Below are 20329 nucleotides of genomic sequence, written 5' to 3'. Positions count from 1 at the left end.
AGGAAGACCAGGTAGCTGCCTAGGGCCCCCACTCCTCTCGGGGCCCCAAGTCAGTTGCGTGCCACTAATAGCGGCACATCATGCGGTCGCTATGGGTTCCCTGAGTAAGAGGGGCCTGGTGCCGCCCAACCCTCCCCCAGCATTCAACTTATTGGCATCATAAATGCCGATGCAGTTGAAAGCAGTGATGGAGGAGAGAGTGTCATGGGACCCTCCTTCTCCCATCACTCCATCTCTGCCACAGCGTGTGCCAGTAGTGGAGCTGATGAGGTGCGGAGATGCTCTGCAGAAGCCAGAGCAGCGGGGGAACGAGGAGGAGAGGTAAGTATTGTGTGTGTATGTGTGTGTCTGCTGCACTGTGGGGAGACTGCATCATACTGTGCGTGTGGGGGTATTGCATTATACAGTGTGTGTGTGAAGGGGGCTTCATTATCAAAGAATCATGGAATGGTAGAGTTGGAAGAGACCTCCTGGGCCATCTGATCCAACCCCCTGCTCAGAGCTGGATTCACTAAATCATCCCAGACAGATGTCTGTCCAGCCTCTGTTTGAAGACTTCCATGGAAGGAGATCTCACCACCTCTCATGGCAGCCTGTTCCGTTCATTGATCACCCTAACTGTCAAAAAGTTTTTCTAATATCTAATCTGTGTCTCCTCCCATTCAGTTTCATCCCATTGCTTCTAGTCTTTCCTTGTGCAAATGTGAATAAAAATGATCCTCCTACAATGTGACAGCCCTTCAGATGTTTGTAGACAGCTATTAAGTCTCCTCTCAATCTTCTTTTTTACAAGCTAAACATTCCCAAGTCCTGCAACCTTTCCTCATAGAACATGGTTTGCAGATCGGTCACCATTCTGGTCACTCTTCGCTGAACTTGCTCCAGTTTGTTGATGTCTTTTTAAAAATGTGGTGCCCAAAACTGGACACAGTATTCCAGATGAGGTCTGACCAAAGAGGAGTAGAGGGCAATAATGACTTCACATGATCTAGACTGCATGCTTCTGTTAATACATCCCAGAACTGTATTTACTTTTTTGCTGATGCATCACACTGTTGACTCATGTTCAGTCTGTGATCTATTAGTATACCCAAGTCTTTTTCACATGTGCTGTTGCTTAGCCCTATTCCTCCCATTCTGAATATGCTTTTTTCATTTTTATTGCCCAGATGTAGTACTTTGCATTTTTCCCTGTTAAAAACCAGTCTGTTAGTTGCTGCCCACTGCTCCAGTTTATTTATATCTTTTTGAATCCTTTCTTTCTCTTCTCTAGTATTAGCTATCCCTCCTAGCTTTGTGTCATTAGCAAATTTAATCAGTTTACCCTCAATTACTTCATCTAAATCGTTGATAAAGAGGTTGAACAATACAGGGCCCATGACAGAGCCCCGTGGTACCTCATTTGAGACCTTCCAACTTGATGTGCAGCCATTTACGACCACTCTTTGGGTCCGATCACTAAGCCAGTTATGAATCCACCTAACAGTTGCCTTGTCCATTCCATACCTAGTCATTTTTTCAATAAGGATTGTGTGAGATACTTTGTCAAATGCTTTGCTGAAGTCAAGATATACTATATCTACAGCATTTCCCTGATCCACCCAATCAGTGATTCCGTCATAGAAGGAGATTAAGTTAGTCTGACATGAGTTATTAGTTACAAACCCATGCTGACTCTGTTTAATCACTTCATTCTTATCCAGGTACTGACATACATGTTGTTTAATAATTTGTTCAAAGATCTTTCCTGGTATAGAAGTCAGACTCACCGGCCTATAGTTGCCTGGGTCCACCTTCTTCCCCTTTTTGAAGATAGGAACAACATTTGCTCTTCTCCAGTCTTCTGCGACGTCTCCTGTTCTCCAAGAATTTTCAAAGATTATTGAGAGGGGTTCAAAAATTTCTTCTGCTATCTCCTTCAGTACTGTGGGGTGTAATTCATCTGGACCTGGAGACTTGAATTCATTTAGGTTAGCTAAGTGTTTCCTCACTATCTTTCTGTTTATAGATATCCTGGATTCTTCTATTCCCTTAATAGGACAGTGAAGAACAGTTGATGTTACATTTCCTTTCTGAGAGAAAACAGATGCAAAATAGGAATTTAAAAGTTCAGCCTTCTCAACATCCTGTCTTACCATTTCATCATTTTCATCCTGTAAAAATCCTATAGCATCTTTGACTTTTCTTTTACTTTTGACATATCCCCAAAATCCTTTAATATTGCTTTTGACGTCTCTTGCAAGCCTCAATTCATTGTCAACTTTAGTAATCTGATTTGTGCCCTGCAGGTTCTGCAGACCGCATTATATTCTTCTTTAGATATGTCTCCCTCTTTCCATTTTATAAACATTTCTTTCTTCCTTTTTAGCATGTGCTTAAGTTCTGTGTTCATCCATCCTGGTTTCCTTAAATGCTTCCTATTCTTCCCTCTTTTCAGAATTGTTAACAATTTTGCTTTGAGAATTTGATTTTTCAAGATTTCCCATCCTTCCTGGACATTTTTGTCTTTAAGGATATCCAGCCATTGGATCCCTCCAATTCTCTTTCTGAATCCCTTAAAATCTGCCTTTCTGAAATCTAACCTTGACGTCTGAGTCGTCACAGGTCTTCCTCCTCTAGTTATCCAAAATTCTAAAATAGCATGGCCCGCTACCTCCTAGAGTCCCAGCCACTCTTACCTCCTCAACCATTTCCTTCCTGTTTATAAGGATTATATCCAAGGTAGCAGATCCCCTTGTTTTCTCCCCTACCTTTTGGAAGATAAAGTTGTCAGCAAGAGAGGATAAGAATTTCCTTGACCTGTTAGTTTTGCCTGAGAGAGATTCCCAACAAATGTCTGGATAGTTGAAATCTCCCATGACAACTGTGTCATATTTTTTGGAGAACTTGGCCATTTGATGCATAAACAGTTCATCTATAGCTTCAGCTTGCACAGGCCTACAATGGTGTCCATTCCATTGTTCTGTCCTTGTCTTCTTACCCAGTTTCCACAGAACTCACGGGGTCTGAAGCGTCAATATCTGTTCAGATATATGCTTTTCTGCAACACCCCCTCTTGGTTTATCAAGTCTGTTTCTTGCAAATAAGTTGTATTCTTCTAGCCATGTATTCCAATCATGTGTATCGTCCCACCAAGTTTCAGTGATTCCAATGACATCATATTTCTTTTCCTGTGTTAGTAGTTCCAATTCTCCTTGTTTGTTGCCCATGCTTTGTGCATTCCTATAGAAATATTTTAGTTTGTGATTGGTTTCTCTTTCTCCAATATTTTTATTGTTTAGATTTTTTTTATCTTTGTACTTCCTTTCCACTTCTAATAGCAGAATTCACAATAGTATTTGTCAGGTGTATGGCTTTTTCTGGCCTTTTGCTTCCCTTCCCACATTTTTCTAGTTTAAAGCTCTCCTTATATGTAGTAAGGAGACTTCCAAATACATGTTTTCCAGTCTTAGTAAGGTGCACCCCATCTCTAGCAAGTAGTCAATCATATAGATAACTCACTCCGTGATCCAGAAATCCAAATCCTTGCTGACGGCACCATCGACGTAGCCAGTTGTTCACCTGCAGAATCTTATTCCACCTCCTTGTTCCATGGCCATCCACTGGGAGGATGGAAGAGAAGACCACCTGTGCTCCCAGTTCTTTCACTTTCTTACTTGTTTTCAAAGTCTCTGCAGATGGTTTCCAGGTCGTTTCTTGCGGTGTCATTTGTCCCCACATGTATTAGCAGGAATGGGTATTCATCTGTAGGTCTGAAGAGTCCTGATATCCTGTCAGACACATCTTTAATTTTTGCACCTGGAAGACAGCACATTTCTCTTGAGGTTATATCCGGTCTGCAGATAGCAGCCTCTGTTCCTCTCAACAGGGAATCCCCCATGACCACAACTCTCCATTTCTTCTTCACAAAATTTTTCTTTCTCCATCCAGGAAGACTCTGAAGGCGTACAAGGTTGTTGTTTGTGGGCAAAGTCTTATCCTGATGCATTTCTTCATCGTTCTCCTGCGTAAGAGCCTGGTAATGTTCCTGAGCAGTAGGGGGGCTGACTGCCTCTTGATCCTCCTGCTTTTCTGGGTCACATGTTTCCATTCCTCTGTTTCTTGAGGTGCACTTCGAATTTCTTCTCTTTCTGTAGCATGAAGAGATAATTCTGCTCTGTCTAAGAACTCTTCACCTTTCTTAATTACTTTCAATGTAGCTAACCTCTCTTCTAGATTTTGCAACTTTTCCTCCAATAGGGACACAAGCTTGCATTTCTGGAATGTAAAATTTGGCTTTTCCACTGGTAAGTCTGTGAACATGTAGCAAGAAATACAGCTCACCAAATGGCTACTGACCTCCTCCATGTTCTTATTGTTAAAGAGATATCAAAGCGGTGAAAAATGTGCCAAAATTTGCGATTCCCTCCTTTCAGCTGCAACGGCCAAAATCCAGTGTTCTTTGAGCTCGCGAAGGCTGTTCACTTATCCCAGAAGGCACTGAGAATATACAAATCCTCTCCTGAGGACTCTTCCCCTGGTTTACCGATTTCCTCCTTTCAGCTGCTCATTATACTGTGTGTGGGGGGGGCTGCACTATAGTGTGTATGTGGAGGGCTGCATTATACTCTGAGGGGGCTACATTATATTGTGGGGGCTGCAATATACTGTGTGTGGGGGGACTGCACTATACTGTGTGCATGTGTGGGGGGCTGCATTATACAGTGTGTGTTTGGGGGGGCTGAATTATACTGTGTGTATGTGGGGGGCTACAGATTTCAACTATCCAGACATTTGTTGGGAATCTCTCTCAGGCAAAACTAACAGGTCAAGGAAATTCTTATCCTCTCTTGCTGACAACTTTATCTTCCAAAAGGTAAGGGAGAAAACAAGGGGAACTGCTACCTTGGATCTAATCCTTATAAACAGGGAGGAAATGGTTGAGGAGGTAAAAGTGGCTGGGACCCTAGGAGGTAGCGACCATGCTATTTTAGAATTTTGGATAACTAGAGGCGGAAGACCTGTGAAGACTCAGACGTCAAGGTTAGATTTCAGAAAGGCAGATTTTAAGGGATTCAGAAAGAGAATTGGAGGGATCCAATGGCTGGATATCCTTAAAGACAAAAATGTCCAGGAAGGATGGGAAATCTTGAAAAATGAAATTCTCAAAGCACAGTTGTTAACAATTCCGAAAAGAGGGAATAGGAAGCAGTTAAGGAAACCAGGATGGATGAACACAGAACTTAAGCACATGCTAAAAAGGAAGAAAAAAATGTTTATAAAATGGAAAGAGGGAGGCATATCTAAAGAAGAATATAATGCTGTCTGCAGAACCTGCAGGGCACAAATCAGATTATCTAAAGCTGAAAATGAATTGAGGCTTGCAAGAGATGTCAAAAGCAATAATAAAGGATTTTGGGGATATGTCAAAAGTAAAAGAAAAGTCAAAGATGCTATAGGATTTTTACAGGATGAAAATGATGAATTGGTAAGACAGGATGTTGAGAAGGCTGAACTTTTAAATTCCTATTTTGCATCTGTTTTCTCTCAGAAAGGAAATGTAACATCAACTGTTATTCACTGTCCTATTAAGGGAATAGAAGAATCCAGGATATCTATAAACAGAAAGATAGTGAGGAAACACTTAGCTAGCCTAAATGAATTCAAGTCTCCAGGTCCAGATGAATTACACCCCAGAGTACTGAAGGAGATAGCAGAAGAAATTTTTGAACCCCTCTCCATAATCTTTGAAAATTCTTGGAGAACAGGAGAAGTGCCAGAAGACTGGAGAAGAGCAAATGTTGTTCCTATCTTCAAAAAGGGGAAGAAGGTGGACCCAGGTAACTATAGGCCGGTGAGTCTGACTTCTATACCAGGAAAGATCTTTGAACAAATTATTAAACAACATGTATGTCAATACCTGGATAAGAATGAAGTGATTAAACAGAGTCAGCATGGGTTTGTAACTAATAAGTCATGTCAGACTAACTTAATTTCCTTCTATGACGGTATCACTGATTGGGTGGATCAAGGAAATGCTGTAGATATAGTATATCTTGACTTCAGCAAAGCATTTGACAAAGTCTCTCATACAATCCTTATTGAAAAAATGATTAAGTATGGAATGGACAAGGCAACTGTTAGGTGGATTCATAACTGGCTTAGTGATCGGACCCAAAGAGTGGTCGTAAATGGCTGCACATCCAGTTGGAAGAATGTCTCAAGTGGGGTACCACAGGGCTCTGTCCTGGGCCCTGTATTGTTCAACATCTTTATCAACGATTTAGATGAAGGAATTGAGGGTAAACTGATTAAATTTGCTGATGACACAAAGCTAGGAGGGATAGCTAATACTAGAGAAGAGAGAGAGAGGATTCAAAAAGATTTAAATAAACTGGAGAAGTGGGCAGCAACTAACAGAATGGTTTTTAACAGGGAGAAATGCAAAGTACTACATCTGGGCAATAAAAATGGAAAAAGCATATATAGAATGGGAGGAATAGGGCTAAGTGACAGCACATGTGAAAAAGACTTGGGTATACTAATAGATCACAGACTGAATATGAGTCAACAGTGTGATGCAGCAGCAAAAAAGGCAAATGCAATTCTAGGATGTATTAACAGAAGCATACAGTCTAGATCACGTGAAGTCATTATTTCCCTCTACTCCTCTTTGGTCAGACCTCATCTGGAATATTGTGTCCAGTTTTGGGCACCACATTTTAAAAAAGACATCAACAAACTGGAGCAAGTTCAGAAAAGAGCGACCAGAATGGTGACCGGTCTGCAAACCCTGTCTTATGAGGAAAGGTTGCAGGATTTGGGAATGTTTAGTTTGCAAAAGAGAAGACTGAGAGGAGACTTAATAGCTGTCTACAAATATCTAAAGGGCTGTCACATTGTAGAAGGATCAACTTTATTCTCATTTGCACAAGGAAAGACTAGAAGCAATGGGATGAAACTGAATGGGAGGAGACACAGATTAGATATTAGAAAAAACTTTTTGACAGTTAGAGTGATCAATGAGTGGAACAGGCTGCCACGAGAAGTGGTGAGTTCTCCTTCAATGGAAGTCTTCAAACAGAGGCTGGACAGACATCTGACTGGGATGATTTAGCGAATCCTGCTTTGAGCAGGGGGTTGGACCAGATGGCCCAGGAGGTCCCTTCCAACTCTACGATTCTATGATTCTATGATTCTATACTCTGAAGAAGTTGCATTATACTTGGATGGGCTGCATTACACTGTGTGGGGGGGCTGCATTATACTCTGAGGGGGCTGCATTATACTGTGAGAGGGCTGCATTATGCTCTATGAGGGGACTACATTATACTCTATGAGGGGGGCTGCAGTATACTCTGAGTGGGGCTGCATTATACTCTATCAAGAATCATGGGGAGTGTATTATACTATATGTACTATATGGGACCTACATTATAGTGTATCGAGGACTACTGTACCAATCAATCTTCCTCAGCCGAAGTATGGGTAGGTGAACACTGTCAGTAAACGCTGCAGGTTGGATGCTGCATACATCCACAGCATCCAGATGTTACAGTATAGTGGATGGGATTTCAAGAAATCCCATGCCCACTATTCATGCAAAGATGCCCGCTGCTCACCCGCGGAGATGGACATGCGGCGCATCTCTCCAGACGGCAACATGTCTATTTATCTTTCGGAGACGCGAGTCTCTGCAAAAGAACTTTCACCCGTACAATGTATTGGACGCGGTGAATCCACACGGTTTAATGAACAAATGTGGATTCACCTGTGTTCAATAGCTGGCAGCCAATTCCTGAAAGTGTGCACATATTCTAAAGAGGCTGAGAAACAAGCGTCGAATGACTTCAATATTGTCAATCGTGCTTGTTTAGCGGCTTGAACCCACGTATGTAAATACAACAGAAATGTTTATGTGTGATGGTGCAATATGTGAATCCAAGGCCCCACTTTGTCTAAAACCAGACCTGCTGATATGTGAGTGTTGTGTGAGCTGCATGTGTTTTATATGGGAGAAGTGTGTGATGAATGTGTCTGATATGTTTACTGCATACGTCTGAGATGTGTGTTGTGTGAGCTGCAGGTGTCTGATATGTGTGTGATGCATATGTCTGATACAGTATGTTAGTGGAGTGTGTGCTGCATGTGTCTGATATGTAAGCAGTGTGTGATGCATGTGTCTGATATGTGTGCTGAATGTGTCTATTATGTGTGTGGCATATGTCTGATATGGGTAGTGTGTGTGCTGCACATGTCCAGTGTATGTGTTGCTTGTGTCTGATACAGTATGTGAGTGTTGCATGTGTCTGATATTGGAGCAGAGTGTGATATATGTGTCTGATATGTGCGTGCTGCATGTGTCTGACATGTGAGGATGAATGTGCTGCATGTGTCTGATATGGGAGCAGTGTGTGCTATATGTATGTGATATGTGAGTGTTATGAGAGCTGCATGTGTCTGATATGTAAGCGGTGTGTGCTGTATGAGTCTGAGATGTGGGCGATGTGTGTTTTTTCAGGTAGAATCGGTCTGTAAAAAAAGAGTGCACATAGCCTTAAACAGCAAAAACAACAGTATTGGATGACAGATGGATAGAATCGGAGTGTTACTCTGAGTGATAGGGTCTGAGTGGAAAATTTTGATCAGCAAAAACAATGACATATGAGCATGCCCATAGCTTCTACTTTCAAGTGTTCAATCCATGAAAAACATGGCTAAAGAAAGCATATGAAAAACGCACATGTCAATGCGGCCTAGCAAAGATTTGAAATACCAGTTACACTACTTGTTTGCAAATACGGCAGTGGAATTTCCGGATCCTTTCTAACACATCACTCAGAACTGTGCACAACTTCTCGGTATAAGTGTATAAAGCAAACGTGTGTTATCGGTACTTAGCACCTTCGTAACAAGAACCAACACCAACCTTTCCGCTGTCTCCTTGCGTTTCCTTAATGGGAGAGATTCCGGATGAGGTTATCCTGCCAATAATCTCTTTGTCTTTTATAGGTTTTCCACTTGTCTCATCAACATTCAGTTCTTTCTGGAAAGCACGGGAAATATCTAATTTACCATCTTGAGATTTCTCCTGCAAATATGAAATATTAGAAGTAAACTGAATTACTAAACAATTTCACTGCTGACATAAACGCATGAAATTAGCAACCCACTGGCTCCCAGTATGTTGCGCAGACATTTCCAGTGGACATTTCACTTTTGCCTTTCTTCCTGTGCATGGTAAATTTCTTGTTGAATGTTCGGCGCTTCGCTCGTTATTTAAAAAATATGGAAATTGGCATGGAAGAAGTGTACTTAAGGAAACGACTATAGATGAGCACAACTGGTTATTTTTGTCTTCGGCAATAGTCTCTTCTGCAGTTTGGAGTGCATTTATCTTACAAATCCGCAGTATAAAAGGCACCGTTAAGTCCAGGTTAGGCTTAAATTGGGATGCAATGCGCAGCTCCAACAGATTTTTGACATGTTTTATTTTTATGGCATCGAGCTTCGCATGTGTCGGCATTTGTAGTTCAATTAAGTTAAAAACTAAAGCTCGCGCTGCTTCATTTAAAATGCTCTTTTATATGGCATGCAGGTGTATCTTAAGAGGCTGTTACTTATGTAAGGCTGTACATTTAAGACGTTCATTTCCATACTAAACAAGACACATCTCTCTGCCTAATATCAAACTAACCGCAAGGTAAGGGGAAACGGTAGAAATATTATCTAAAATCCATCAAAAGAGAAACGATTGACTGCATGCATAGAAAGAAGGGCTTTGATTCCTCGCTGCCAGATTTCTTTTTGTCCTCGACTGTCAAGACAGAAATTAATGATCACCACAGACGGTGTCTCTCAAAGTTCGCTCTGCGGAAGTTTTTGCAACAAAGGAGACTTAGTTTGGCACAAATGATAATTAATACCTAGCGTGCTTTACTTGCGTGGTTGACAGCCTCGACGGGGACCAGTCATTTGAGAATTTCAACGTGTACACAAAATCCTATATACCGTGGGAGTTTACATAACTTGAACCAAGATTAAGGTCTTGTTATGTCTGTTCCTTGACAACAGATACAAAATCTATGAACCTGTAGTCATGTTCTGCTCCTGTTGTAGCATTAAACAGACCAGAAAATTTCTGAATCTCGTCATGTTCTATTTTCCTAACCAGCTTATTCGGAGAGGCTTCGTTGGGGCAGCGTGAGACGTGTTAGACTTCTACAGACTTACACTGAGCAGATGATCGGTCAACGACATGGGAAAAATCAATTTTATTGGTGAGACAACCATGCAGTAAAGATCATTGTCTAGAAGATCGTTCTTATTATTTTTGGCCAATATTTATGGTGTGGTTTGGACATTTTAGACCATGGATTTGCTGATTTCTATTCCTGAGAGCTTAAGTATACAGTACTAAGTGAGCCATCCAAGGTTCTTCATTCATTGTAGGAGACCTTATTTATAAGCTGCTGAGGTACAGTGTTATTAGTACAGGCGCATTAGGCTTTGTATGTATTTGCCTACATTTCACTGATTTTACTGTGCACTTTGGAAGAAGAAAAGCAGATATAATAAAGTGGAAAGGACTTTTAGTGGCATAAGGGTTTATAGTTATACCTAGGAAAACTGCTTTCCATGTTTAGGTTTTTTTATGCTGGAATGGAAAATTGCATCTGAATTTTACAAAATCCATGCAAATAGTGAAAATGGACAGGTAACTGAATTAATTTGCTATTACCCTGTGAACAATTGTGTAAGACCTTAAAAATGAACTCTAAACAAAAAGACTCATATCTCTTGAACCGTAGAGGAAAAAAGGGGAAAAAAAAACCTGAACACACAGGGGAGCAATTGAGACAAAATATGAATACAAACCTGATGTGGACCTGATGACAGGTCCTCTTTCAAGGGGATGTCCACTACTTTTTATTATGTTAAAAATGGGAACATAATGACCATAAAATCAAAAGGAAAAAGCAACGTTTTTCAGGTTTTCAATACCATGGAATAAGTATTGGAAAAAAATAAAAAGGCCTTCCGCAAAACCGGAAGTGACGGTGCACCGCAAAAACAAACTTTTGTTGTTTTTGCAGCCCCATGGATTTTCAATGGGGGCCATGTCCGTAAGCTGTGACAAAGATCAAGCAGGCTTGATCTTTTTTGACAGCCGCAAATACGGCTCTCATGGCCATACGGCTCACGGCGCTCCGACTAATTTTTGCAGGCCGATTTTGCGGCCCCATAGAAATCTATTGGGGTTGCAAAAACAGCCAGCAAAAACATGGTTAGTGTAAAAGAAGCCTAATAATAAATAACATTTCTAATACAGCAAAGACCATACATGCAATAGAAACAATACAGTAAAATGAATTTGAAAAGAAAAAATTGTTGCTGTTCATGTATTCACATACGTTATACTTAAAAAAAAAAACGTGCTTGTCTCCTCCTAACTTTTGAATACTGAATACACAGCGAGGCTGATCTTTCCGCTGTGCCTTGTCCTTTGCCACACTAGACTATGGTGGAGTAACCGACTTACAGTACGGACTTGCGGCTTTGCTAGATGGGACTCTACTTACGATGCAGGGCAGCCGCCGATCCTCACTTCTCCATTACACACTTCTATAGAGAAGGCAGTTTGCATGTTATTGATACCAAATAAAGAGGCGTAATTCTGACAACACCATGGGAAGGAAACCGCTTGTAAAACACCAGTGATGAAATGCTCTTCTTCACACAGCAGTGGAATTAAAGGGTTGCTGTTAAATGGACATTTTTACATAACTAGTCCCATTACAGTCCGCTTTCTATGTCACCAATTAGGAGCAGCAGCAAGGAATTTCTTGTCTAAGATAAAAATAACTTTTCCAAACTGTTGGTACAGAACAATGTTCTTCAACTGGGTCATACACTTCCGAAAACAATACAAATGAACCACTGCAATAATTCGAACATCATGCCAGAATCAGTTTAGGATTTAGCTAAATCTAAGCATTAAGCCAGAATATTAACTGGAAAGCTTCTTTAAAAATCACTTTGGATTAACTTTTCTTAGTTTAATTAGAACAATTTTAAAAGAATGCAATTGACTCTAAATTTATTTTTTAATCCAGGCAATAGAATAAGAAACACTTTCCTTCTATATATCTTATTTGCTACATTACAGTTATTTGAATCTCTTTGCTTTAATTAAACGGATTGGAAATCACTATATCATGTGTCTTGGATAATCGCAGAAATGGATTTTGAATTATTCTAACAGTGTGATATTGCAATTATGAAGAATAAATATATGTACAATTACATAGAAAACACGCAATTTATTTAAAGAGCACGTTACATAAAGCAGTACAATTGTGACCCGTGTGATGTATTGGTTAATTACAAAAGCAGAGAAAACTTTATGAAAATTACAGGATTTATACAAGAGAATGTGGCATCAATTCTTCTAAAGGGAGCTGTTTGGTTTACAGAGGCTCTTTGCGATGGATAATAGGCATCCAGCGAATACACACCTCTCACTGGAATTAAACAGCTGTTGTACAATGTACAGACAAGATGGCTCTTAGCAGTAGATCACCTCTTAGGATAATAGAGGAGGACCTCGAGTGAGGGAATCGCTCTTCTAAGTACATTTTCCTAACAATGCATAAGCCTAGAGGCTCTTTACAGAAGAGTTTCTCATTCCACAAGTACGTCCAACAGAGCAGATATATTGTGTCACACACTGGATCATTCAGACTACCGTGACCCTGTAACCTATTTTTCATATACCGTTAGGCTTTCAGGGACACCTTTGGCCAGGATTTTTTTCAATGCTCATTTGCTTTCTAACTGCAAATATAATTAACTTCCTAAATAGTCTTTAATAGAAAAAAGCACCATTTTTGCTGCTGCTGCATAACATCTGCAAGTCCTTTATCTCACAGAGCGCATGGCAAAAATGTCATAAATCTGAAAAACAAACAAACGAAGAATTGCTCACCGGCACTGCAAGATTGCGTTTGTGAGTCAGTCCAGTGCTGAATCGCCCATGTTACTTGCCCTACTTAAATTGAATATTTTGTCACTGGGCTAATTCAAAAGGTTTGCTGTTTTACTGCATGCTATAATATAGTTGCATTAAGTAGGTTGTGTCAGAGCATAGGATCATTGTGAAGATCATACTTACCTATCCGTATGATAAGTGTCTGATTGCTTGGAGTTGCACGAGAGGGATCCCATCATTCATGACAAGTGGATTCTTGTCTTGTAACCGGTTGGTGTTCCAGCTATCAGACAGCCATGTGAACAATTATTTATCACTAGAGTTGATCGAATAGCTTTGGATAAGTGCTTATCTGAATAGCTAAATAAAAAAATGTTTTATTCATTTCATTGTGCATTCAGTGCATATATGGGTGTGACTGCCCTCTTTCTGAGCTGGGAAAACCATCCTGTCTGGCCTATGCTTTTACTAGTGGTTCAGCCGCTCGATCCTTGTTCACATTCACGTCGCTTGGCTAGTGAAAAGGTTTTAACCCTCCATCAGGAACAATGGATCTGACAGGCGCAGCTCTTCTACTTTCATTTCTCCCTTCTCACCAGATTTTCAGGAAACCCCTTCCCTCTAGATAGTCTCCTGGCTCTAGCTGCTGTGTGAAACCTGATACCACAGTTGGTCTGCAGAGCTTCAGGAAGGAAGATATAGCTGTGCTGGCTTCTCAGGCTCATTGGTCCCGAACACATCACACTTTATAAGGTTGGTATGTAATGTTTTTAGTCATTACAATTGTTTATTTAGCTTGTTTTATGAATGGATAGAGAAAGGTTTGTGGATATTTCATATAAATAAGGCAGCTTTTCTTACAAATGAAAGTGCGCTTCTCAGGAGTTTTGAAATTTGTGTATATCAAAGTTATTACTTTTATGTTGAGTAAATGGGTTTGTTTTGCACCTGATAATGTGTAGTCTCTTTTATTACATCCCTATGAAGGTCTCTGATCACTTTTAGATCACTGAAATTGAGAAAATTAGATATTCTAGGCATTTTTCTAGCCTGCACTTGACAGGCACATTGTTCCATTACGAGTCAGTGCGAATATTGTTCCTGACGGAGGGTTAAATACTAGAGTAGGGACTGTCCCACAAGGGTTGCCGTGACGTGGCAGGATGGCTTGTACATTATTTTGATCAAAATTATGTTTACTAAATACCCTTATTGTTATTATTACCTTTATGCATTATTTGCAGTTTATTTTTTTATTTTTTTACTTTTTAGTTCAGGATATTTATGTTTTTTGCTTTCTGTTTTATCTGAATAGGTATAGCGCTTACCGAATAGTTGCATCATGGAACCTGGATACCTGGAGCGCTCCCGATGATCAGCTGTTCGGCGCCGCAGCTGCAGGTGTCGCGGCTGTGTGACAGTCACAACACATGCACGGAGAGCCTGTTTGCTGTGTCTGTCACACAGCTGCGACACATGCAGCTGTGAGGCCGATCAGCTGATTATCGGGAGCGCTCCAGGTATCCAGGTTACCAAGGGAGCTATTCGGTTAGTGCTATAGCTATTCGGACAACCTCTTATTCGAAGCTAATCGATCAACTCTTTTTATCACCTATGCTACCGATAATCTCCGCAAAATCCTCATATAGGACACATATACTATAATGAATATCAAGATAGACAAAATAAATGCATCTGGAATATTCCATCAACATAGGACACTCTAATGGTCAACTGTAAAAGATAGGTGTAACCCAGCTACCTTGGTTCCAGCGCCTGGCTCCATGTCTTCCTTGCCCAGTGGCCTGCTACCTCTACTCTCATACACACTGGATTACCAAGGTAACCCATGGAGAATTTATGATATCACTCTCCTACCTCTTAAGGCCAACTCAGGAATAAACACACCGCCTGATTATTCTGGTTCGGAATACAATGGCTACCACGTGCTAGCAACCTCATGAGCCTAATTAATTTAATCCAGCTCTATCAAGTCTCTGGACTCCACCAGATAGAGTTTCAAGACACAACGCTACCCATTTATTCTGCTTTTCCAAACATGTCCTCAAACTCTGTTCAGTATCAAAGTGACTTCCTACTCATCTCTGGTGTTCCAAGGTGTTGTCCACATAGTTGGCTCTGCTGTTCCACAGTACTGTCCACAGACTTGGCTTTGTTGTATCAAGTTGACTGTCTGCATACCCAGCTTTTCTGTTCCATGATGCTGTCCACACACACGGTTCTGCTGTTTCAAGGTGTCGGTCTGCATACCTTGTGTTGCTGTTTCAAGCAACCTGATTGCATATACAGTTCCACATGCTGTATGGCTTATCCAGCTCCTCAGTATCTCGCTGCACCAATGCATGCAATCAAAGCTGCTCAGTGAATCTACTTCTCCAGGTGAGCAATAATAAGAATAGTGGTGAAGGCAACAATTACACACATTAAGACGTGTAGTGAGCAAAATTTAGCTAAATAATTATATATAATGGTATAAAGATAATCATGAAGTAAAATATATTTTATATCCCTGCCATGTCAATTTCATTTACAATGCCAACAAATACAAGATGTAATGTCCTTACAACATCCCACTAGTTCTTATGACCTGTTTGCCAATGCTTCAGCTAAAATTCACAACATGCAAGATGCCACTCAGAGTGGATAAAGAATAGAGAACCACACACAAATATTTTGGGGGCACAACCCCCTTCTTCAAGCATAAAACTGCATATAGTATCTTGTCCGAGTTAGGGAATGACCTGGAATGGAGGACAGAGACCTTATATGTATTGCCATAAATTGCAGCTTCATCAAAAGGTTTATTGTATTCATTTTATATTTACGGTACTTTAATGGGTTAAAGTTGGGGAACTTAACTTTTTGGGGATTATTACTAGGGTGCAAAACATTATTTAGGCTGGCATACAGTCGGATATTGTCAGTAGCATGTGGCACATCTTATTTTTCGGCCCTGTCTGTCAGCTGACTGTAATTTTTAATAAAACATTATTAGAATCTAGTATATATTGCAAGTCCTCTTACGGTTTTTACAAACCTGTTGTTATGTATGGAGTTTGGCTCTTTGTATGCAGCAATTGAAATTCCATTCTGTGAGTTTCTCTACTTTGTCGATAGACGATACATTTACTTTATGGGATAACTGCTTTAATTAAAGGGTTTGTCATATTAAGACATCTTTTGTCTATCAGCTCTGTTAGGACGTACGGACAAGAGAGAGATCCAGAGGACATGAGCAAACCTTGTATTACATGGATGGCTATTCATCAGAATGGCTGCCATGTAGTACTATTGGCTGATCATGGCAAAATCTGATGGTTCCTGGAAGTATCAGGTGTAGGACAATGGGGTCACATACTTTACACAAAAAACAGATACTCAGATGCTGCAAGAAACCTTTACAATTCTTTTTAGAATGTTAGAATTCTTTAAAAAAAACTTTAGAAATTACTGTAAAACACAGATATGGCAGTTTAATAAATTGATACCGTACCGCACTGATAATTCGTATGACACTGCGAATGCACACACATCTCTTGCTTCTTGCTTGCCCACCTGATTTGGGCAATGCCAGTTTCCATGGAAAGAACAATAAAGGGACAAAGTCTGGTACCTGGTTATGTATGTGTATGTGTGTCTACAATTAATAATTATAGGCAATTAGTAAGGGTTGTAGTGTCCAACAGCCATCACCACTATCCTATGGGAATAATTACAGGCCTAACCATTCCCAAAGGGTATTCCATGTAACCTAAATGTTTAGGGTTGTGGTCCAGGTTATCAATTAATTTGGGAAGTTTTAGAGACGAGGAAAGGCTGCAGAAGTGAAAGACCAAAGATGTCTCAGCAGCAAACTCTGCAATTGAGGGGAAGTAATCATGGAGGTCAGTGTCAGATGGAGAACAAAGGAAAGTGCACGAATACTACTATGGACATGTTTGTTATCGTAAATCATTGTGATACTTACAGCACTATAAAACAATTCTAGCTAGCGTTGGATTATTAATTCTGTGATCTGCAGTTTGACACAACTAATTTTTCATAAGTCTACATCTCCAGTACCAAACCATACATTGGGCTGCATGCAATCTTGTGGGCTGCAACTGTCATTCGATAGCTAAAGTAAATCAGTAGTGCTACAGAAAGTTTAGACACAGTTCACACAATGGGATAGTGTCAGAAGTTAGGGGACAATGTCAGACTATGACGAAACTCAGCCTTTTGACAGAGTGAAATGTCACACCAAGTTGTAAAAGTATTAATAAATTTCCAAAAGGATTGACTGGGAAAAGGAACAATGCAAAGTAAGGCTGTGTTCATGTCCAGTTAGAATGGATCCAGAAGTAATACTTTAGCAAAAAAAGTTGCGCAGACACAACTTTTTAAATAACTGATCTCTGCTAGATCAGTTTTTAACATTGAAGTCTATAGAAAATAGATCCATTAGTTAGCCACCCATTTTTCCTTTATTTGTAAAGGATCCGTTGTTTGCTTGCTGGATCCTATAAGTTGTAGGGGTTTTCCATTTTATGAAAAACCCTGTCCTAGGTTCACTTTGTTAAAAGAAAAATACAAAAACTGTCCTTTACTCATTCTACCAAATTTAACACGGAGTCTCCACTGCTGCTCAACGTGCTTGTTATTGTCTGACATCATGTGAGTGCTGCAGCCAGTGAGCGCAGCAGCTTGTGCGGTCTACTGAGGCAGAGCTCAGTCACTGGCTGCATCGATATCGACATGATGCCAGCGCTGCAGACAATAACAGACACCTAGAGCAGACGCGGAAGCTTAGCGCTGGACCCAGGGAGGGTGACCAAATAACAGTTTGTTAATAAACTGCGCCTGCAGACAAGGGTTTTCGGAAAATGTAAAACCCCTACAATATGATTTCACCCCTTCATGACTGGAGCATTTTTTGGTTTTGCGTTTTCGTTTTTCACTCCCTTTCTTCCCAGAGCCATAACTTTTTTATTTTTCAACAATATGGCTATGTGACCATGGTTTTACCATGTCGTGTACTAGAAAACGGGAAAAAAATTCCAAGTGCGGTGAAATTGCAAAAGAAAGTGCAATCCCACACTAGATTTTTGCTTGGCTTTTTTGTTAGGTTCACTAAATGCTGAAACTGAACTGCCATTATGATTCTACAGGTCATTACGAGTTCATAGACACCAAACATGTCTAAGTTCTTTTTTATCTAAGTGGTGAAAAAAAAATTCCAAACTTTGCTAAAAAAAAAAGGAAAAAAAATTTCCGAGACCCATAGCGTCTCCATTTTTGACATAGAAGTAACTTATATATCCATGGTTAAAAGGGTTTTCCGGTCAAAACAGGTAAATCTGCAGTCACTTTGTGTGACTGTAGACTTATGAATACTTCCAGGCACATGCACTGTGCTCTTCCAGGATTTGCCAGTTTCAGACCCGGGAACTGAGGCTATAGATGAGTTATACATACTCCTATCCAGTGGGCATAACCTCGCTCCATACACACAGAGTGATTGCAGACTTATTGATGGGTGTATCAATATGTAAACTGCTGCTGGTACCAACCTATTGTGCGGTACCACCAGCGAAACACCGTCGCACCACACATACACACACTCTATACGCCGTACGCACCACACTCACACACTCTTACACACTCACACTCTCACTCCCACACTCACTCTCACACACACTCACACTCACTCTCTCACACACAGATTCACACTCACACACTCACTCTCACACACTAACACACTCACACACACTCACTCTCACACAGATTCACACTCACACACTCTCACTCTCACACTGTGGTATGTTCTGTACACGGTCAGACACAGGGGGGAGACAGCTCAAAAGGGACAACACATGAGGGGAGAACAAAGCACAGGAAGGAGAGAGACAGCAGACAAGGGGGATAGCACATGGGGTAGACAGGTCAAAAAAGAGAGCACAGACAGGAGAAGTCAGCACATGGGGAAAAAGAGAGTGGATAGGTGGGTGAGCACACGGGGGGGGGGGGAATCTCAACGCTGCAAAGCCTGCCCCCATCCTGACATTACCGCCCTCCATCTAGTTTTCTACTATTAATATTATTACAGCTACTACATATTGGGATCGGATCTTGGAGTTGGGTATACCCCTGTAAGGGCTCATTCAGATGAGCATATTATAAGTACCAGTACTGCACATTTACCTACACACAGCTCTATCACACACACATTATACAGTAGCATATAACAGATTGGGTACCCTAAAATTATTGTTATTGCCAACAGTTAAGAAGTTGAAGATTAAATGATCTCTAAAAAGCCTAAAGTTAAAGGTGACACATTTCCTTTGTATTTTAGGCAAAAATAAAAATATATATATCATTTTTTATATTTTAAAACTTACAAAAGGAAAATGGGCCGATGCAAAGGTTTGAGCACCAATTTTGACCAAGGTTGTAGACCGGAATTAGCCAGTTAAGGATATGACTTGTTCACTATCATCGTTAGTAAAGGCCAGGTGATGCAAATTTCCCAGCTTTATAAAAACTCAGCCTCCTTTAATTGTGCTCAAAAGAAGCAGCCATGGGTTCTTCTAAGCAGCCGCCTAGCACTCGGAAAATGAAAATGGTGGAGACCCACAAAGCAAGTGAAGGCTATAAGAAGATAGCAAAGCGGTTTCAAGTTTCCCTTTCCTCTGTTCAAAATGCAATTAAGAAATGGCAGGAGTAGTGGAAGTCAAGATAAAGTCTGGAAGACCAAGCAAAATTTCAGTGAGGGCTGCTCGTAGGATTGCTAGAGAGGCAAATCTGAACCCCCGCTTGACTGAAAGATTTAGCAAACTCTGAAGTTGTGGTACATTTTTCTTAGTTCACAGACACCTGCACAAATATGGCCCTCATGAAAGAGTCACCAGAACACCTCTCCTGCATCCTCACCAGAAGTATGCAAATGAACATGTAAACATGTCCTTTGTACCAATGAGGCTAAAATAGAACTCTTTGGCCACAATGATCAAATATATTTGTGAAGAAAAAAGGACACAGAATTTCAAGAAAAGAACATCTCCCCAACCATTAAGCTTGGGGGTAGATCAGTTATGCTTTGGGTTTGTGTTGCAGCCAATGCCACAGGGAAAATTTCAACGGTAGAGGGAGGAATGAATTCAATTAAATTTAAACAAATTGTGGATGCAAACATAACACCATCTGTTAAAAAGCTGAAGTTAAAGGGAATCTTGTCACCCATTTTTTGTGATATGATGTTAAGATATCATTCAATTTAGTGTCACATAAGCAATATAGCAGATCTTTTGATACCCCTTGACTCCCCACCTTTGATGCATAAATACCGTTTTTAGC

The 20329-nt window shown here is 40.5% G+C and overlaps 1 protein-coding gene across 6 annotated transcripts in view; it reads right to left on the bottom strand.

Moving 5' to 3' along the window:
• The window catches only part of ZBBX (zinc finger B-box domain containing), a 346983-nt gene that overhangs the window by 197230 nt on the left and 129424 nt on the right, over positions 1-20329 (bottom strand). For 5 of the 6 annotated variants that reach the window (XM_073578937.1, XM_073578938.1, XM_073578941.1 and 2 more), the window contains one exon: positions 8909-9070. In XM_073578937.1, the coding sequence (XP_073435038.1) occupies positions 8909-9070 (162 nt within the window). The remainder of the gene's footprint in view (positions 1-8908; positions 9071-20329) is intronic. The other variant, XM_073578943.1, reaches the window with a different exon arrangement.

The sequence above is a fragment of the Dendrobates tinctorius genome, unplaced genomic scaffold, assembly GCF_039654945.1.
Source record: "Dendrobates tinctorius isolate UK_male_01 unplaced genomic scaffold, ASM3965494v1 ptg000060l, whole genome shotgun sequence".
Lineage (NCBI taxonomy): Eukaryota > Metazoa > Chordata > Amphibia > Anura > Dendrobatidae > Dendrobates > Dendrobates tinctorius.
The sequence above is the reverse complement of the archived record's forward strand: the minus strand, read 5'-3'. Positions and strand labels throughout refer to the sequence as shown.